General features: G+C 35.2%; 1 protein-coding gene and 1 pseudogene across 1 annotated transcript; both read right to left on the minus strand.

The window, feature by feature from the left end:
- Nucleotides 1–4,532: 4,532 nt before the first annotated feature.
- Nucleotides 4,533–8,456, minus strand: LOC122041848 (annotated as a pseudogene).
- Nucleotides 8,457–18,897: 10,441 nt separating this feature from the next.
- LOC122041849 (protein FAR-RED IMPAIRED RESPONSE 1-like) lies at nt 18,898–22,628 on the minus strand. The gene is made up of 7 exons (XM_042601697.1): nt 22,400–22,628; nt 20,040–21,142; nt 19,753–19,946; nt 19,514–19,661; nt 19,368–19,431; nt 19,234–19,292; nt 18,898–19,068 (listed from the first exon to the last, which is right to left on the minus strand). The coding sequence occupies exons 1-7, from the start codon at nt 22,626–22,628 to the stop codon at nt 18,898–18,900; spliced, it is 1,968 nt and encodes a 655-aa protein (XP_042457631.1).
- Nucleotides 22,629–22,763: the final 135 nt, after the last annotated feature.

The raw sequence follows: 22,763 nt of genomic DNA on the forward strand, positions 1-22,763 counted from the left end.
GAATTTGTAACATGGGCGGATTTGGATAATAATGTTAAGCATCGTTTGCGATCCAAGTCCAAACTACTAAGAACAGATAAGTTGAATTTGGAATCAATAATGTTAAGTTCCGTTTGCGATTCCAAATTTAATTTCTAAAGAACACAATAGGTTGTTAGAAAAGGTTCAGGACTTGTACAAAATTTTTATACAGGGAAACCGGTACAATATTCCTAGTAGTAACCAACAAATCAGACCATAGCTCTTGTGCATAGTCGGTGGTTAAACCTTCTTGCAGTCCGGGCTCTGATACCAATTGTAGGATCAAAAATAATTTAGATATCTTCACAATGGTATGATATTATCCACTTTGTGCCTAAGCCCTCATGGATTTGCTTTTGGGCTCTACCCAAAATGCCTCATGCCAATGGAGATACCTTTCTCTTATAAACCCATGATCTTTCCTATGTGTTTTCAATGTGGGACTATGTTTGCAACCTTGCAAACCCAACAAATTGCACCATTAACCTCCCTCTTTTTGATGTTTGACAATACGTTTAAATTAGACTCATCCACAAGCCCCAACTTCTTCTTCATGTCAAAGAATGAATGAGGATTTCCTACATTCTCCCCCTTAACATAAGGGTTTCCCAATCTCTTCCTGTGAATATGGAGAATTTCCTAACTTAAACCCTACATTCTTCCCCTTTGGCATACATCAAAAACTCTCCTCCTGAAGGTTATCCACATGTTATTTACAACCTCACTTGTTGTTTACAACATCACAATAAAGGTCGCATGCCCTTTATTGTCTCCAAATGTTCATCCTAGAGTATATTTCCATCATCCAATGCTCATCATAGAGCATTCACACACCACAATGAAGATTTTCAATCTTCCATGTTTTCCAATGCTCGACCTTAAGCATTCATAACAATAAAGATTTCCAACCTTCCATTGTTTCATTGTTTTGAAAGAAAAATCAAAACCATGTCTTTAAGGAGTATCTCCCCCTCAAAACATACTATAACCTTCTGTCATTGCACCAACAATGACTTGGGGTTCCAAAACCTTTAGGAAATCTAAAATTTAAAGTTTTGAAGTTTAAAATTTAACTTTGAAACTAAACCTCATCTTAAACTCCAAATTAGTCTAATTTAACTATTCTATTCTTGTTTTCATCAAGAAAACTACGCTTAAATACTTATCTAAGAACTTCCTAGGGTTAGGAATAGTTATCACGACTAAATATGGCTTAATAGACTATAATCAAACCATATAACCTAAAATCGGCATTTTTAATCGATTGGTGTTAGCTACTAGTCAATTATAGTCTCTCTTAATCAATTAAAGTTAGAATTCAATCGATTATCGAGTGTTAATCGATTGCTATAATCGATTAGACCGCTTAATCGATCACATTGATCAATTCTGTGAGCCACTGTGCTCACGAGAATTCACCTTATTCGATTGACTTAATCGATTACCCTAATCAATTCCCATACCTGAATTTCTGAAATTGATTTCAACCGAATTTCATAAATACATATGCAATTCTGTAAAATTCTAAAAATTATAAAAATTCATATAAACATTAATTATGTTATATGCTATCAGGTAAAAATAGTTTTCTAAGAAAATACATCTCAGTTTTAAAAATTGATACAAAGTTGGAAACTCTTGAAAATTTTAATATTTTTTCAAGTTTGTGTCTAACTATATAATGGTGATTTATATATAAAAAATAGCTTTCACTAAGGTTTTCTAAATTATATTTTGAAATGATTTTTAAAATCAATTTTCAACCATGTTCCTTGAGCTAAATGCACATACCTTGTGCACTAATTTTTTCAATAATTGGATAATACATAATTATGTGTTTTGATAAATTTAAAACTCAAAGCGATGCACTAAATCAACATCTTGAGTTTTGTTCATCCTCCTAACATCTCGCTTATATCCAATATATGCTAAAAACACATACAAGTCAACTTATGGTCTTTGTGAGATGTAGATATTGGTTTTTCCTAATCTAAGAGTTCGTGCATATCTATCTAGGTATTTAAATTATAATCATCCACCTAGGATGCCATTTGATAGCTAGTGTCATTGTACTTAATTACAAGGAATTAAAATAATGCATGATGATTTATGGCATACATCAAAATGAATAATTTTTAAAAGAAAATATACTATAGCTACATAATGTATGTATAACATGACATAGTATTTTTTATAACAAGTATGAATATAAAATATGATGTTATGACATACGATGGGTAAACAATTATGGCAATTTAGAATAAAGAAATACCTAGATTATATATCTACGTGTTTATATCCTTAAACCATTTACTAAACTAAGAATAACCTAAGTTGTCCATTTTTCTCCTAAGAAAAATGTCAAAATCTCAACTTGACATTTCTTTGACCTCTATCCTAATTGTGCCAATTTAGTTAAGCTCAAATCTTCAAATTTTGGCACACTTTACTCTTCTAAAGAGTAAACAATTAAACTTACATTTTCAAAGGTTAAGAAAACCTTAAAAATACCTCCAAGTGTTAACTTCATCAAGGTTGGGTTAACTACCCTTCCAATTGGAGTTGACACTCTCTAAACCTATCTAGGGTGTAGAGAACACATTCTTAGGAACCTAAAATCTATTGGCCCTCCTTGGGTGTGTTAAGTACTCACTAGAGATAACTTCCCTAGCTACATTCCTAATGACCTTTTTAGGCTTCTTAAAAGTCTTGGTCACACTAGACTCCTTTAGGTCAACTCTAGGGATAACTTCCCTTATGACATTCTCAATGTCTTTCTAAATCCTTTTAGAAGTCTTAGTTACGTTGGTCTTTTCAAGGTTAATTTTAGGGATATCCTCCCTTGAAACCTTGGCTTAACCCCTAGACCTATGGTTGGTTCCATAACTATATGAAACTCTATGATAAGAAGGCACATCCTTCTTGGCTTTAGGTTTGTAACCCAAACCTCTCCTACCATTTAATGATTCTTGACTATTTTGACCTAGGTTTGACTTCTTTAACCCTTTAACACTAATTGTCAAGTTTTCTAAGGTCCTCTCTAATTTTTTAAGTCTTGACCTCAAGACTTGATTTTCACTCCTTAAGTTCTCAAATTTTGATTTTTTTTATTAAAATCTTGAGTTTTCCTTTTCTTAGGCATGTATCTAAAATCCTTAGAGTTATCACCTACCTTCCTAGCACTACAAGAAAAAAGCTAAACAACAACGCTTTTTTGGCGTTGTCGTATGTACTTAAAAAGTGATGTTGTAGATGGTGTTGTAGAAAGTCATATCAAAGACAACGCTTTAAAAGCGTTGTGGTTGGTCACAAAGACAACGCTTTTTAAGCGTTGTCTTTTCGTTCTTAAAAAGCGTTGTTATAGATGCTGTTGTAAAAATGCACATATCAAAGACAACACTTTAAAAGCGTTGTGGTTGGTCACAAAGACAACGCTTTTTAAGCGTTGTCTATTCGTTCTTAAAAAGCGTTGTTAAAGATGCTGTTGTAAAAATGCACATATCAAAGACAACGCTTTAAAAGCGTTGTGGTTGGTCTCAAAGACATTGTTTTTTAAGCGTTGTCTTTTATTACTTAAAAACGTTGTCTTTTTAAATTTATAAAAAATAGTGTTTTTCTTAATTAAATAGCAAAAATTATAAAAAATACTCAAAATTTACATATAATTGAATATCCACAACCACAATCATTTTTATAATAAGACTATTTAACAAATAAATAAAACTTTATATTATACAAACAAAATGTATACATATTGATCCACAAATTAAATTTGTATCATACAGGTTATCCTTAACTTCATGACAATAATTTTTCAAACACACAAGTTTTACAAAACCTCATCATTGACTAACCGCTGTTGTTGGTGTCCATCGCATGGAATTGCTTCTTTAAGTCCAGCAATCTCTTCTTCTGAAAGGCTTTCAGCTATCACTCTTAGAGCCATCTTCTTCAACTTGTCATCAGCACACCTGGGTTGTAGGCAATCAAGAAATTTTGTATGAAAACTTTCATACATGTAAATCTCGTACTAAATAATATGTCAATGTTATATATACATGTAATTCATACCGTAAGTGTGTTTATATCGTATCTGACAAGTTTTCTTTAGGGCCAACTTCTACTCAAGCTCTTTAAACACTGCATCAAAATAAAAAAATTGGCATTAGTTCTGTGCTAAATGAAAATCATATTTAGAGGAAAAAGCGGGAGTGTTGTAGATGGATATATTAACCAAGCATATTAATGTTTGACCTGTCTTTACAAGTTCTAAGCATATATATTAACCAAGCATATAACCTAAGAGGAATAAGTTACAAAATGCTACTTGATGTTTGACCTGTCTTTATTGGATTTTGCGGCCCCGGTCTTCTTGTAGCCAGGCACAATGTAATACTTGATGTTGACTCTACCTTTGCAGTTGTTTCGGCTTGAGGAGTGGCAAAGAATGGTGGAGTAGAGGATGGATTTTAGGTATTCATCCGTGCCATCGAGGAAATGACTTATTCCTCTTAGGTTGCCACAGGAACAGGATCTTCCACATCGAAGAAAAATATTACCCCATTTCCTTTTGCATCAGCATCACCTGCTGAACTGAGAAGAGCTAAGACGGCGAATTGAGATTCATCATGGGAACAGCTTACGGCTGTAAAAAAATGGGAACCATCAACAAGACAAAAGATTACAATCTTCTAACTACTCAAAGAGAAAATAGTATAAAGTTAAAGAAATATAAAAAATTCTATAAATATTTCACAAAATGTGAGCTTTGTTTGTAATCATACACCATTCGCAAAGCCACGGTAAGTTTATACTGGTCCAACAATGGACTGGTTCTTGCTGCCTATTTTGGACATTTGCAATTTATTAATATTAGTGCATGTATGCTAGAGACACTTGCAAAATAGAAGCTTTAGGACTCAAGATTGTTGTTGTATGGAACTGTTGACATGAACATCTAAAGTGCCAAAAATGGACTGGTTCTTTTTATTTCATTTTAATTTTCTGGTTCTTTTAGTCTTGGATTTATACTACGATCATTTAAGAGCCAAAAAATGCACACCTTCTGTAACAATCCCGTGAGACCAGTACAATGCCAAATTTGAAGTACTCCAAACTGAAAGTTATGGCTTTAAACCGTGTGTATAGGACACCAGATATTCTGATTCCCCAACAAATGAAGGCTTTGTAATTGGCTGTACAAGAAAAAGGAAAAAAAAACAGATGTAAGGACATTCACTGCTATTTCGATTTGCCAGATAACAATATAGGCAAAATGATGATTACCGAAAGTGTATCTCCAATCATAGCCACAAGAATATTGGAATCTGGATCCCATAATGTAATTATAGTCTCAGCTGCAATAGCAAGGACTGATCCATCGGCAGAAAAAGCAGCAGCTGTTAATGATTTTCCCCTGTCATCAATTCAAAGAAATTAATTTCATGGGAGTTCCACCGTGCAACAACACTATATGATGGGAAAAGAAATATATGCAAGCAAATAATTTCAAAAAATAGTTTAAAGATTTCACCAATAATTCAATTAAAAAACAAGGCATCCTTTAAATTAAGAAACAGTATCTTTTTTTCATAATTAATGTATATACAAAATTGCAAGTTCCATACGCCCAATCAACTGGTTCAGCTCTGAGTAGCATCAAATACAAGTATTACTTTAAATATCTCTGCTTGATTTGAAAGCTGTCTGCTTCCACAAATTATTTCAATTTCATTCGATACAAATAATTTTTTATGTTAAAATAAATCATAAAAACTAAAAGGCATCAAATGAGCAATGATATTAATATAATAAAGGAAAAAACATTTCATTGGCAGCAAAATTTAATACTTGTATGAACCAACAGATTGGCATCTCCAACCAGTTCTCTGGATTGATTCATTATTTCTGTCGGCATGAGAACCATGAACCCAAACCTGAAAAATAGATTACTCATTTAATCATTATATACAATGGGGCAACAGAAAGAAAAGAGCCTAATAGACACTACCTTAAAATCACCACCATAAGATGATGTGACAGCCATGTTGTGTCCAGGGCGAAATGCAAGAGATGAAACTTGAGCATCACTACATCAGAAAGTAAAGAAAATATAAAAAGGTGGTTTATTTTATCTGTTAGAGTGGAAGGTGTAAAGGGTTAAAGAAGTGCAAAGAAAACATTAGTCAAGTAGTGAAAATCTTATAATTTGTCCTGGAGCTCCGAAGGATAAGATTCATGTAACTGATTCCAAACAGTTGGGACAAACATGGGATGGTAGTAATGATAACGGCAGCAGTAACAAAGAACCAAGAATTATTAAGCAGCAGAGAACAACTTGGCAACCAATCACTCAAAGAAGAGCTAAGCCAGCCCACAACCATATGGATCACTCAAGGATAAGCAACGTCAGCCCATAACCATATAGACCAGAAATGAAGTTTCAATATAAAATTGATCAACATTTAACTAATTCAAGATTGTCAACTTGAAGAATTTCTCTAAAATGAGTAATGGTAACAATCAAACTTATCACTCTTTTCCAACAATCAAAAGGTTCAATATGCTGGAATAAGATATGATCTGATCATTCAAGGATGCTTTTCATATTGCAAAAGAAATGCGTGAATGTGCGGATATAATAACCAAATCATAAGCACCAAAACTATATAGAAATTAAAAACCAATGAAACTTCTGTTACATAAAACTAAAGTATCTAGAAAATTGAAAAGGAAATATGTTTGTCTCACTGATATGAAAGACCACATTGGTGTGCCAAATTAAATACTTCTCCAATTGACATCATAGAAAATTAAAAGATTGATGGTCCCTATTCGCAAAGTTATGAAAGATTTATAGAATAAATAAACAAAAAAATAAAGAACAATAGATGAAGCTCTGTTTGTAGTCTTCTTACCTATGAGGCTCATATATGACAGTGGATAATAAGTACTCTGCCACTAGGGAACCACGAGTCCAGTATTTTAGACAAACCAAACCCCCTAATTTTTCTTCAGGAATTGTCACATCAATGGTAGCCATTAAGGAGCCATCAAGAGAAATGGCTACAAGAGCCACATATAGCTGCAACCATCGAAGTACAAGTACATCCACGAAGAGTTAGCCAAAAATTCAAAGATCTAATTCATCATCTACAAGAATTATGATAGCTATCTATGTTGTAATGCAAAAGTAATTACATGCTTAAAACAAATTATGACAGCAACCAAGCAAATTTTAAGATTGACTCTCTCAAAATGCATCCCCAAGACATTATTTAAATAGGTGCAAATTTGTGATCTCGCTCTATTGAAACACAAACTACACACCAATCCTAGCATGGTAGTTTAGCATGAATCTCAGAAATTATTGAGCTTTAAACTAAATTAAATCTCTATCTTGTCCCAGACAATCCATGACTGATTACTCCAGCAATAGAAACATGTAATTGAATACCCCACAACTGCCACAAAGAGAGCCTGTGGGAGTTATGACACGTGCATTTCCAGTTTCCAGCAAATAGGAACCAATTGTGGTACTTTCTAGCTTATATCCCTGCCTTCTATGTGGCTGGCTAATCAGAATCAAAATGGATATTTTTGTACCCCATAACTGAGTTGTATCAAATATACTTGTTTCTAGTTAATGGAACCCAACAGTAACAGTGATATTTACAGAGCTAATTCCTGGAAGCAATAATGTCTTAGCAAAAAATGACCCAAAGAATCCATAAAAATGCAACTCCAATCAAGCTGTTTACAGAAATTTGGCAGTTGGTACAAATAATGCATTCTTTCCAAATGTCAAACTACAAATTAGAATTGCTTCTAAACTAACAGCCTACTAATGCATGGACGATTGACTCAAAGAGCTACGGATACAACAGAACAAAAGTTAAGGTAATAGTCATAACAGATACAGCACCGCAAATATATCTTGATTAGTTAATGGCGTACCATAACGTCATCTGCAGGCTGAAAATTTCTTTTGCACACTTGGACCTAAGCAATAAAATAAATATCATGAGAACGTGCTTTTTCTTAAAGGAAAAAAGAGATGTCAAGCTCTAGATGATAATATCAGAATGCAAAAATAGAGCCATCACCTCTGAAACCTCATGGTTGTCAAACAAGCTATAGAATTGTACACAATAATCTTCAGTGGAAACAGCAACTAATCCAGTTGTCTGCTCAAATGCAACTTGTGTGCAGGATCCTTCATGTTTGAGAGGAAACGAAAAAGGAGGCTGAAGATATACTAGAATATATCAACATACGAAAGTTTATCCAGGAAAGGTTTTCAGTAAAACTAAGCCAACAAAGCATTGATGTCTAAACCATATGGTATGACAAACCTTGATTCCCGATATGGATTTTGAGATATCCATTGTAGGCATTTTTAGCAGATGAATGTGATTATCTGAACAAGATACCTGGAAAAAAATATGAATTAACATTGGCTTCCAAATTTCAATTAAATCAAAACATCAAAAGCAGTACAAAGCAATAAAAAGTAGTGTGACAAGTAGAACTATAGAGGTTTATCAATTCTGTATAGGATCATCAGTTGCCAATAATATGCAAAATGCCTGTAGATTTACTAAACAGGACCTCCTTATTAAACATATAATAAAAAATGGAAAAAAACCTCATTTTCAATGAAAAAAATAATGTAATGATATATAAGAAGTCTCCTTAGTTAAGTTGGACATCCTCTTTTGAGTAGGACTTCCTCTTTGATTCCCACGTGATTGAGAACCAGGAATCCTAATTAAAGTGTTTTGGTATTTTAGTCAGATTGAGCCTCACTTTGACTTCAACAACTCTAAATATATAGTGCCTAGCACAAACTTCATCAGATTATGTACTCATCTATGCAAACCATATTTTTAATCAGTCTTCATCAGATTATGTACTCATCTATGCAAACCATATTTTTAATCAGTCTTCATCAGATTATGTACTCATCGATCCGTGCCATCGAGGAATGACTAAATCATGAGAAAATACAATCAGGGGAGGGGGAAAATTGATGCAGTATGAATCCGGCAAAATGGCTAGTTCGGAAAATAATCAAAAATAAACAAAATCTTATTCTAGAGGGATGGAAGAAATTTTACCTTTCTTTCTTCCGTTCCTCCTACTCTCGAATCTGCTCTGCGAGGAAGGAACTAAGATCGAAGGGTTCAGAGGAGTTGAGGAGCTGTGAGAAGATTAGGAAGGGTAAGCTGACTTTGATTTTTTTTTTTTTTTTTTTTTTTTTGAGCAGACGACATTTCAAGAAATAATAATAGCATCGAATGCACATTTCATCTCATCCATGTGCCATAACACCACAGGAAGAAGCCAGAAACTGCACTCGTTTATATAATTAGACCACATGTAACACACTGCCATAAGATCATTAAGTAGGATTTTTTAACATGCTTATACAAACTTCAAACTGTTCATTTGGCATGGAAACAGCTGCTGACTCTGATTCTATTCTTCTTTTTTATCAGATTGTGTAGCAGAATTTTTATGAGGTTCCACAAGAGACTCTGTACCTGCATTTAAACCATCAACATTTTTTGAAGCAGGCTTGTATGGACAAGCAGCTGGCACCCTTGCAGGCTTTCTGTATTCCCAGCCGAAAAGCCTGTAGATCTTACCGACGATGAGATCGAAGAGCAGAGGCAAGGCGTTAACGACGGGGATCAAGAACAAAGGCAACAGGCACGCAATACAGACCATCCTGGCGATTGTTCCGCTCGGCGTCTACACTCCGCTGGATCTGCGTCGAGGGCTCGAGAGATTTGAGAAAGGATAAGCTGACTTTGATTGAGGAGATGGGGAAATGCGAGATTAGGGATCTCGACTTGGAGGAGTTGGGCCGGCGTGAGGAGTTTTGCGTGAGGAGTTTGGGTCGAGATTAGGGTTCAGAGGAGATCACGCGGCAAGGAGAGGAGAAGGCGCTCGTGGAGAGGAGAAGGCGCTCGTGGAGAGGAGTGGAGAGGAGAAGGCACTCGTGGAGAGGAGAAGGAGAGGAGAAGGCACTCGTGGAGAGGAGTGGAGAGGAGAACTCGTGGAGAGGAGTGGTGAGGAGAAGGCGCGCGCGCGTTGACGGTTTAGAGTTTAGCAAAGCGAGGGCTGCGAATTTATTTTAAGTGAGTTTAGGGGAAACATACACAACACTTTAAAAAACGTTTTTTAAAAAAATGTTGTCTTTGACCATAAACAACAACACTAAAGACAACACTTCATTAAAAATCGTTGTCTTTAGTAAAAAGTAAATACCATAGACAACGCTTTTCACTAAAAGCGTTGTAAAACAAAGAACGACAACGTTTTTATTAAAAAGCGTTGTCTATTGGGTGTTGTTGAATGCAAAAATTCTTGTAGTGTAGACTTAAGTGAGATAGTCCTAGCATGATATGAAACATATTTTTCCTTAATCCTATCATGCTTTCTATTTTCATGATAAATAGCATTAAAATGATATAAGCTAGACCTAGCATTTTTTTTATCATGGCTCAAAGGAATTGGTCCAATAAATGATACCTTGGGTTTGCTTTTGAGAGCTCCCCCTTGAGTTAAACTTCCTTCTTAACTTTTGGTCGATATCTTCCTCCGTGGGAATTGACTCAGTAATGCCCTTTTTGACTACCCAAGAAGCACACAATATGCTCCTTGCCCCTCCATATCATGGGGCCGACCTTTCTTGGCTTTTCCTTAGCCTTTGGTGCCATTTGACCTTTCTTCTTGGTCAACTTAGGATACTTACTCTTGTAATGTCCACTTTCTTTACGCTCAAAGAAAATAATGTGATCTTTATTATTAATAATTGAATTATTATACCTTTGCTTGTAGGGGTGGCACATGATCCTCCATTTGTTTTGGATGTAGAGGCTTCTTCTTGATTTGGCATTGATGATGCATACTCCCCTCAATCCTTGAGGTGGATGCTTCTTCCTCTCCACCCTCGAATGCTGAGCATCACTCAACCTCTGAATCCTCATATACATAAAACAAAAAGTATGCTCCCTCTTTACCTTTATCGTTGCACTCCATTGAGGATGGATCTTCATATAGCTTCACTAAATTGCTCCAAAGCTCCTTTGCATCGTGATAGTCTCCAATTTGGCTCAAAATATTGCTTGACAATAGATTGACCAACAATTTGGTCACTTTATCATTGGCCTCACATCATCGAATTTGCTCCTTGCTCTAATTGCTTCTCTTGATAAGCTTGCCTTTTCAATCCTTTGGAGCTTCAAAGCCTTCCATTAGAGCAAATCATTGCTCTATCTTCATCATCAAGAAATTTTTTATCCTTGATTTCCAAAGATCGAAGTTTATCATTGTGAATAGTGGAGGCATTCTTGTGTCGAATCCGAGTCTATCTCAGAAATCCATCTTGAAGTAGAGCTCCTTTTTGATGAAGTTTTTGACTTTGTTGACTTAGGGCTTCAACTTCTTCTTCTTGCTCTAGCTCGTTGCTCTTTCAGGCGATGAGTCCGGTGAAGCACGACCTCGCTCTGATACCACTTGTTGGGATACTTCAAAGCTAGAGGGGGGTGAATAGCTTGCTCGCTTCAAGAATGATGATTTGTAGTGGAATACTCGAAACCAAGCTTCTCCAATTCTAACAAATAGGATTTACTTGGTATTCACCTCAAATAAGGTGACTAATCTAAGGATTCACACAATGCACACCTCTACACTATGAAAATACTCCTTGGAAATAATCCAGAGGTGGAGAAGCCTCATACAAGCTGAAGAACAAAAATACAACTCGAAACAAGGAAATAAATGCAAATACAAATCAAAACATGACTTAGCACTTTAAACCTTGATTTGCTTGAGCTCTTTTTGCTTTAGAATACCTCTTGAAGGTAGAAAATGCAGAAGCACTTGTCTCCCCTAAATCTCAAGAACTGGCGTCGAAAGTTCTGATGAAACAGTGCATGAAAAATCCTTTTCTAGGGTTATCGTTGGCGTCTTAATAGATTAAGAAACTCCTTAATCGATTACCACGTCAGCAACCTACATAATGACTACTTTTATGAAGCTTAATCGAATCTATTAGGCCTTCCTAATCGATTAGGAAGCTTTATATTCGTGCGAGAATTAGCCATAAGCAATTAAGTCTCCCTACTTAACCACTCACCGTAGCTTCTATTTTTTACAGAAACAACCTTAATCGATTAGCCTAATCGATTAAGGATTGTTGAATTGATTACCCTAATTAATTCACCTTCATTCTATTTCTCACAGAAACAACTTTAATCGATTAAGAATTGTTGAATCGATTACTATAATCGATTTAGCTTCATTCGGTTTCTTGCAACTTTAAGCTTAAGTGATTACCCTTTTATCTTAATCGCTTAACACATGTTGTAATCGATTAACCTAATCGATTACCAAACCATAACTTCCAAACCTAAGTCTAGGATTTCCTTCACCCAACATTCAGTCAACCGCGACCTATTGGACTTCTCATTGCCAAGCAGCTGGTAAACCTTGACCTGCTGGGACTTCTCCACCAAGTGTCAGGTCAATCCTTTGACCCACTTGGACTTTTCTCCTCGTGCCACGTGTCCAGTCAACCTTGACTCACTTGGACTCACCATCTCATGCCAAGTGTCCGGTTAGCCTTGCCCCACTTGGACTTTCAATCACTAGGTGTCTAGTCAACCTTTGACTCACCTAAATTTTCAACTAATTGACTTCACTCACCATGACTTCCTTACTACCTAATTTCACTCACTAGGGTTTTTCACTTAGCTTCACTCAACAGGACTTTTCATCACCTAGCTTCATTCACTAGGATTTCTATCTGCCTAGCTTCACTTACTAAGACTTTTGGTGACCTAGCTTCACTCACTAGTATTTTCCATTTGTCTAGCTTCACTTACTAGGGTTTTTTACCTGGCTTTACTCACCAAGACTTTCATGTGTCTAACTTCACTCACTAGGATTTTTCACCTGGCTTCACTCATCAGAATTTTCCAACTGCCTAGCTTTACTCACTAGGGTTTTTTACATAGCTTCACTCACCAGAATTTTTCATCTGTTTAGCTTCACTCATTAGGGTTTTTCAACTGTCTAGTTTCACTCACCAGGACTTTTACACCAAGTGTCTAGTCAACAATGATCCACTTAGATTTTCTTCTTCTGCCAATCTTCTCATTAGTTTTGCCTTTATCTAACCTTCAGTTAGGATTTCCCAGTCAAGTATCTAGTCAACCTTGATTTATTTGACTCTTCTTTACATCAAACTAGCCAAACCTTGACTAGAGGAGAATTACACCAACAATCTCTCCAATGGACAATTACACCAGCAATTTTTCATATATTGTCAAATATCAAAATTCAAACATCAAGACTCAAGCTTGAGCCAACTCAAACTTAGTCAAACTAATTAACCTTGACTAAAAAAATTATACTAATATTTATTATTTCAAAATATAATTTTTCTGGATCATCAAATGCACAGAGCACTCAATTGAGGTTCAATATCAAGGAGCGGTAACATCATCCTATATCTACTTACGCTCAATTAAAAGGAACAAACATTATTAATCAATAAAGCATGGGTAACTTCAACCACATAGAAAAAGCCAAAGAGCATCGTTTTAAATTGGATACCCCTTATTTAGTGACTATTTGCATATGATCTAATACTATTTTTACAATGCTTATATGTTAAAAAGAAAATTATTTTCATTACGAGTTTGACAGAAATAAATCAAATAGTATGTTGACAAATAATGTTGGCATGTTATTTCATAAATTCTAATACACAAGCTAACATTATGGATCATCATATGATAAAGTTTCAGCATCTCTACTTAATTTATTACCTTCACTTATTTCTGTTAATTTGAACAAAACTTTTCTGAATTGGATAGCTTGAGATAATATTGCTTTGACTGTTTTAATATAGCTTTCCCATCTTGTAGTTTATAATAATTTTAAGAAAAACATTCCATCTTTTTGTTGAATTAGAGAGCATGGTGTGCATACATTGACATGCATCAAAAAAATGATTTTGCTATCGCACAAGAATTTGTCATGTCACAAACAACTAAGTTAAGAGAATAAGAACCACATGACATGTAAAATGGTCTAGGATTAATGTTAAGCAATCTAATTTGCACACCTTGATTTTTATCTTTCATATTAGATTCATTATTATAACCTTGTCCTCTCACATTATCAATATCAAGTTCTAAAGATGGTAAAACAACTTACAATTCATTGAAAAGACCTAAACTAGTTGTATCTTCTACATTTACAAATTCTAAGAAGTGCTCTTTTATTTTAATTGGAGTCTCTGAATCATCTACACATCTTAATATGAGAGTCATTTGACCTTTGTGACTTGCATCCGGTATACAATCAAGAATTGCTGAAAAATATTTTGTCTCTTTTACTTTTTAAATTATTATATTCTTGACTTTGGAGGCTAGAATAGATATTAATTTATTTTAAATTTTATGACTAAAATAATGATAATGAATCTTTTTATTTTAATGAGTCAAAAATGCTCTTGTATTATTAATCAAAATATGCAATCATTTCAAGTAGATCCAAAAAATTACTATTACCATCTTCATAAATTTTGTCATGTGTACCACGAAATGCCAAATTATGTATAGCAAGACATTTGACAATAGCAACTATTTTTAGCATAATTTGTTTCCAATGTTTTGTGTTCTTTTTAATTTGTTCTTGTATTTCCTTATCAATTGTCAATGTTTTCTTTAATCTCATTTGTAGTTCACAAAAGCTCGATGTTCAATACTATTTTTATGTTGTTTAAGTTTGTCACATAAATGGTTCTAGTCATTAACTCCTCTTGCTAAATTACTTTTTGTATATATTTCTTTAAACAACTTATAACAAATATAAAATACTTTATCCAACTCCTTCGAATTACACTAACCATTTTTTATCACAAGTCTCACCATTTGGTAACATTTGAACATAGTAAGTATGAGAAAAGTGTTGAGATTATTTATCTAAAGGAAACTTGAGAATATCTTCTATTTTAGGACCTCTTTCCACGAGTAAATCTTTCATTTTTATATCGAGATTATCTTAGACTCTTGGATCAAATATGTTCAAATCATATGTAGGTGTCAAACATTAATATTCGTTTGTACGCTCATCATCCCAACAATTATCAATATCTTTAGTTTATCAATTTAAATTTCATCCAAATCATTAAAATCTATATTTTCTTAGTTCTCATTTTCTATAAATTTCTCATTCTCATCACTTTTATTTCTCACAAATTTTTCATTGTCATCATTCTTGTTTTCAACAAAATCTTCATTTACATTTGACTCATGAGTTAAAATCTGAGCTAAACATTCCGTTCGTTATATGATTCTTTACTAAAATATTTATTCAATGAACCTTTTAAGTTTTAGGTTATTTCTTCTTCTTTCTTTTTTCGTCTTTTTTAATATCAAGAGAGTTGTTTATGATGATAGATAATTATGAACAATAGTAATAAACAAAAAATAATAAAACTTGATATGGAGAATTTTTCTTCAATTCAAAATTCACTTAAATAAGAAGTTACACAGCCACATTAATATCCTGCAAAGTTATTAAAAAAAGAGAAATGATACGCTCAGTGAATTCAGAGCACGAAATGCTCAGGGAATGACTCAGCAAGTGCTACGTGGAAAAAAAAGAAATAAAAAAATCAATGAGAAATGTTCGGAGCAAACAGGCAAGTTTTTGCCCTAAATCCCGCGGCTTCTCTTTCCCCTCCACCTGCGACGCGATTCTCGGCTCGACTTCTCCCTTCTCCTCCACCACCAGCGAAGCCCTATCTCCCTTTCTCCCTTCTCCTCCACCACCAGCGAAGCCCTGTCTCCCTTCTCCGCCACCACCAGCGAAGCCCTATCTCCCTTTCTCCCTTCTCCTCCACCACCGGCGAAGCTCCAAGCTCCTCCACCACGCTGTAAAGCTCACGCGGCTCGGCTCGACTTCTCCCTTCTCCTCCACTGTCGCCGCTTCTCCCTCCTCCTCCACCCACGACGACGGCCAGCTACTCCACGCTGACAGCCATCCTCCACCAGCGAAGCCCTAAAGCTCCTCCACCAGCGAAGCTCGTCCTCTACTCCACGCTGTGAAGCTCCTCGAAGCTTCTCGAAGCCCTAAATCCATACTTCCCCGGACCTAAAACTCCTCCACGGTAATTCTGTCGAAGCTCCTCCACGCCCTAACACCACACTAACTTGGTCGATGTGGAAAGGATCTCGTTCGGAGGGAAGGTAAGAGTTATTTTCTTCCTTGTATTTCCTTTGGAGGATTATTATTGGCTGATTAATTGGAGGAATATGTTTCTAGTGCTCATTTCGGCACGGAAATATCACTCTTTGATCGTCGATGTTACTGTATCTGTTGGATTTAGGAGTTCTTTGGGGAATTTGAGATTCTTTGTTCGTTTGAGTGATTGACTTAAGATTTTAGAAGGATTGTAGGTTGCGTAAGCAAATATGCTTCCTATTACATGTAACAATTTTTTCCTATTGCTGGCATTTCTTCTCATATTGCTGTATTTTTTCCTATTACATGTTTTGGTCATGATTGATGAGTTGTTCTTCTATATGATTATTTCTTTCTTTTATGCTAGGCACTTGTAGAAAGATAACCCAACCAATACCTATTTTAATTGGGATCAATCAGTGTTAACACAAATGATTGAAGTCTGGTTTAGAAACTCATAGATGGATGCGAATTATTTGTGATAAATGATTAGAGTAAGTATCTAGTTAACTAAGGACAACTATTGATATGAAAAAAATTACAGGAGAAAGGAACAAATATCCATGGAAGCCAGCTCTTCATCAGCAACGTCTTTGACTCGAAGAAGCATGAATGATGAACAAGGTGAAATTCCCAATATATTATGTTATTGTGGATTAAGCGCTACCCTCTGGACATCATGGACGGAAACTAATCCAGGAAGACGTTTTTTTTCATGTCCAAAATTTAGAGTAAGTTTTATTTATATAAAATTATTTCAAAATCAAATTTATTTATATGTTGAGATCTCTTATATGTTATTTAACTATTGGGCTTTCATTAAGTTTATTCAATATTCAGGATAGGGGATGCGACTTCTTCTTATGGCATGACCCAGAATTGTCAAAGAGAACTAAGGCAATTGTTAATCATTTGAAGATGGATAACAAAAAATTACAGATGGAGATTAGTGAATTGAAGAAATATAATAGTTACAAGGGTACAATTGATTGCAATGATCTCCTGGAGGATGTGAACAACGTTACTATAAAGTTGAGTGATGAATTATGTTCACTGAATAGGAAGTTTAGAGTTGCTATCGTTGTAGTTGTATTTACTTGGATTGTGATGATTTTAAGGTGGTTGATGTAATTTACTATAAGCAAATAACTTTAGATGTAATGAAAGATGTTTCTAGGTTTTTAATGTACCTTATCAGTGTTTTATGATTTAATGTACCTTCTCAGTTAATCTGGAGTTGTTCTTGGTCTTTCCTCTTATTGTTAATTTGGAGTAATCCTTTAGCCTCTTGTTGCTATTCATGTTCATTTAAAGATTTGTTTTGATGACAATTTTTTTGAAAAAATGAGGATGACTGATTCTATAAGGATTTTGGCATGAATTTTAAGATGAACATTTTCTTCCTTCTGAGTTTTTTTTATTATCATTTACAAATTTTTGTAACATATTTAGGTCTATCAATTTGATTTCTCAATAGACGGATAGTTGATTCAAAATATTATGACTAAAATCAAGTTTTTAATGTGCTTTTTGCATGATATTCATTGAATGTCATATTAACTCTCTAACTCTTGAAACTTATGGAAGTGACTTTAGATAAATTTTGTATTTACAAAAGATACTTCCTCATGTTGCTATATAACATTATCTGTAATGTTCCATGACCTTTGTTGCGGGCAGACAACTACTTGAGTGCAAGCGATTAACACAAAGCATCCAAAATCCGACTGAGCCTTTGGATTCTTTAACAGAAGTGACTAGTAACAGAAGTGACCAGTGACTAAATATATCACAAAGAAGCAACCAAATTTGAACTATCGATTGTGCTACAAATTTCACAGAACTCATTTAGGTTCCATAGTTGCAGTTTCTATTTTGCTTTCATAGAATTAGTTGACCGATCCAGTATACTATAGATATCTGATCGGTCAACAGACCGATCCAGTGATACTGTGGTTATCTGATCGGTCTGGTGATCGATCAGTAACCAAACAGTAGATTTCTGTGGGTTATCTGATCGGTCCGGTGACCGATTAGTAACCAAACAGTAGTTCACTGTAAGTTATCTGATCGGTCTGTAGACCGATCAGGAAGCGATGGGATTCAGAGGACAATAGGGGATCGGTCTGTGGACCGATCCACCTATAGGCTGATCGGTCCACAGACCGATCAGAAGCCTCCCAGACCGATCAGGGTATGTCCTGATCGGTCCAGAGGACTATGGATCGGTCTGCTGACCGATCCACAACACTGTCTGGTTCTCGGCAGAGGCATAAGAAGAAGAAGAAGAAGAAGAAGAGGCATAACAATTACCAAGCAATATATGAGAATTACATGTGGCAGAGCAATAACATAATATAACTTCTACAATTACTTCAAAGGAGGGTGACCAACAGCAGTCCAACTCTGAAGATACAAAATAACTAAGACAAAATCCCCATAAGGAAATCAAAGTGTTTGAAGTTCAGTAATAAGACAACAATTCAAGTAATACACAAAATTTAGAAGTTCAATTGCATTACAATCTTCTATTACATTCTAGTAGCAGCATTTTAACTCTTGCCCTTATGAAATACTTCATCTCCATATCCTGGATAATCATTAATCTCAAAATTCATCTTTGCACTCTCGCCTTCTTGGAACAAACAGAGAATCATGAGCATCTACCATCAAGCCATCATTTGTGTCTTCCTGGATAAGAGAAGATACCTTGAACAAATCAGTATGCATTTGTAACAAATCAATAGGCTTCTCAAAAGACCTTGTTCTCTCCATTGTCTGCACATATGTCCACACACTTAGACCATTTTCTTTCCAAACCAAATGTTACATAGAAAATACAAATTTTGATACAAAGAATGACGTTACATGATAGTTACCGGTAATAGAAGGGCTACGATGGTAATATGTCAAACATTAAAGTGAAAGAAGCAATACTGATACTTGAATAATATCATTAAGAACCAGCAGTTCTTTATCCAATCTAAACAATCTCTGACTCTCTATAAGAACAGAATCACCACTTAGATTTAACAAAAAAGTTGGAAATACAATAAATGAAGAATCTACAAGCAAACCTGAAAATTTATCAATTTGTTCAATGTTTGATAACTCATCTTGCTTTCTATCAATTGTAGAACCCTGTAGACAAATGTACTTATACAAATTAGCAACATAACATAACACCAAAGTAACAAATTACACCCAAATATACAAACCAAACCTTTTTTCGAGACTTTGCCTTTGCCCTTTTCTCAATTTGCTCAAGTTTTGATTGTTTTCTTTTCGTCGGTGGACGCCCACGAGACCTTACTTTCAGTGGACTGTGAAACTTTTTGCTCTCATTTCTTGATTCCTCATGTATTATGTTGCTATCATGATCACCATCCAATGAATCACCAATGTTGGTATCCATAAATCTTTTTTTTTGCTTCTTTTAATATCCCTATTAAAACAAAGCACCTCTCATCATTTTTTGACCCAAGTTGTCCCACTTCCTGTAACAATGGTTGAAGGTTATTATATCTTCGTCTTTCCTCTGCATGCTGACAAGAATCATCATAAATATTAGTGATTCCTTGATATCCACATTTAATGTCTTTACGCCATCGTTCTAAAATATAATGTTCTGGAACTGTAGTGACTTTTCTTTTTACCTGAACAGGCATCAAATGTCTACAAACAATTCCACGAAACTCAAAGAGATGACACAAACACTTCATCTGACATTGTAACTCACTATATTGTACCCAAAAGGAAATCTCTTTTGGAGTTGTTCCATCTTTTCCATATACAGTTTCCATCACCTCAAAAAACAATGTTGATCCTTCTTCCTTCACAAATAAAGTATTACAAAACATCAAGCCTCGTAGTTCATTTTGAAACAACTTAAATATCTTGTTAGTGTAAACACTTTGGAACTGCTTTTCAATTGGATTGCCACTGATGACCGGAATTATTAAATTAAAAGAAGCAAAATCAGAATTATCTTCCTTTTCAATCTTGCTTTTCAAAGCATTGTTATATTGTTCAACAAACTGCTTCAAAGTTATTTTTGAATGAACATAATCATCAAAAAAAGCATTCATACTTTCACTTCTTTGACTTGTCGACATTCTTGCCCAAAATTTATCTTTCACATACACAGGCATCCACTTATGACGAATTTCATATAAAGAATTCAACCAATCATTTTTCTCCAAGTTAAATTCTTTGATAAACTTTTTCCAGTTGCTATCACATTCTGTAGATGTCAAAGAATTATAAACAATATTCTTCAAGTTTCTCTTTATCAACTTATAGTTGGCATGACTACTAAACTTAGCTGGAAGTTTTTTCATAATATGCCAAAGACATAAACGATGATGAGAGTCTGGAAATACCTCAAGAATTGCAATTTCCATGGCTTTGCATTGATCCGTAATAATAGCTCGTGGAGCTCTTCCTCTCATGCATGCCAACCATGATTTAAATAACCAAATGAAAGTTTCTGAATCTTCTTTAGATATCAAACCACAACCAAGTAATATGGATTCACCATGATGATTTACTCCAACAAAGGGAGCAAATGGCATATCATAACTATTAGTAAGATATGTGGTATCAAATGTAACGACATCAGAAAAAGAATCACATGCAGCCCTACATCTTGCATCAGCCCAAAATATATTTCTGATGCGAGAATCTTCATCTACATCAATTACATAAAAGAAATTTGAATTTCTACTTTGCATACGACAAAAGTAATTATTCAAGGCTTCTGCATCACCATTCCCAAGCCTTAATCTCCGTGCTTCAGCCACATAATTTCTACACTTTCTCTCATCAAACGACAAATTTTCATAACCACCAGCTTCAACAACAAATAATTGAAAACTTTTACTCAAAGTTATTCCTACTTGATCATTCAACTCTAATTTCCTCTTAATTTGAGAATCTAACACTTTATTGCATCTGAAATGTCTTGACTTCCTTGGACTTAATGCATGATTATGTTCTAGTTGAATACTAGTAATGACACATAATTCATCATTATGAATTGTAATATTAATCTTTGCTTTGCAATCCGTTTTGCTACAAGCTCTAGGATAAAATGAATTTTTCACTTTAGGAACGGTCTTACCATTTTTAGAGCATCCGAATGAAAAATACTTTATCTGGCCATCATCTCCTTTTTTGGAACCCAACTTTGAAATACCAAAACCAAGACCTTGGGCATATGATTTGTAAAAAGCACAGACTTCTTCTTCAGATGAAAAATACATCCCAACTTATGGAGTATCAAGTGTATTTGAGCTTGACGAATCACCCAACACTTGCACATCACCCTCAATTAATAGTTCTTGCTCCATAACAATTTTACAACCTAAATTCAAACTAAATAGTTATTGGCAAACATAAATAAATAATAGCACAAAGAAATGTTTAAGAACATCATTAGGAAAAAAAAAACTGAAATGAGAACATAACAAGGAACATACATAAATAAATAATTCAATAGGTTTCTTTTGCTGTTATGAATACACATAACTTACAAAATAGCAAGGAATAAACAACACGCATTATTGATGTCAGATTTGTGAAGAAACAACAAAGCATCAATCAAGGTACCCTTTAAGTAGGATAATGAATCATGAAATTTAACTAAAATACAGGAGAAGATACAGTGAGTGAATCCACTTCCTATACATTGGAAACTCTTTGCATAGGAAGAAATCTTAAAGGTAATAAATTCTGCTATGCCTATCCATCCATGTTGGTTCATCAAAAATAGACAAGAAAGTTCATGAGCTTCCTATACATTTAACTAAAACACAAGATACTGCCAGAGTAGATACTGTGAGTTACCAGAATGGAAAGGGCTTCACAGCGTGGAGAAGCTTGGAGCTTCACAACATGGAGGAGCTTGGAGCTTCGGCGCGTGGAGGAGATTTAGGGCTTCACAGCGTGGAGAAGCTTGGAGCTTCGCCGCGTGGAGATGCTCGGCTTTGAGAAGCTTCGAGGAGCTGTCAGCGTGGAGTAGCTGGCCGTCGTCGTGGGTGGAGGAGGAGGGAGAAGCGGCGACAGTGGAGGAGAAGGGAGAAGTCGAGCCGAGCCGCGTGAGCTTTACAGCGTGGTGGAGGAGCTTGGAGCTTCGCCGGTGGTGGAGGAGAAGGGAGAAAGGGAGATAGGGCTTCGCTGGTGGTGGCGGAGAAGGGAGACAGGGCTTCGCTGGTGGTGGCGGAGAAGGGAGAAAGGGAGATAGGGCTTCGCTGGTGGTGGAGGAGAAGGGAGATAGGGCTTCGCTGGTGGTGGAGGAGAAGGGAGAAGGGCACGCTGTAAAGCTCACGCGGGAACATTTCTCATTGATTTTTTTTATTTCTTTTTTTTTTCACGTAGCACTTGCTGAGTCATTCCCTGAGCATTTCGTGCTCCAAATTCACTGAGCGTATCATTTCTCTTAAAAAAAAATACAACAATTCAATTGTCAAGGA

Source organism: Zingiber officinale, chromosome 1B, assembly GCF_018446385.1.
Source record: "Zingiber officinale cultivar Zhangliang chromosome 1B, Zo_v1.1, whole genome shotgun sequence".
Classification (NCBI taxonomy): domain Eukaryota; kingdom Viridiplantae; phylum Streptophyta; class Magnoliopsida; order Zingiberales; family Zingiberaceae; genus Zingiber; species Zingiber officinale.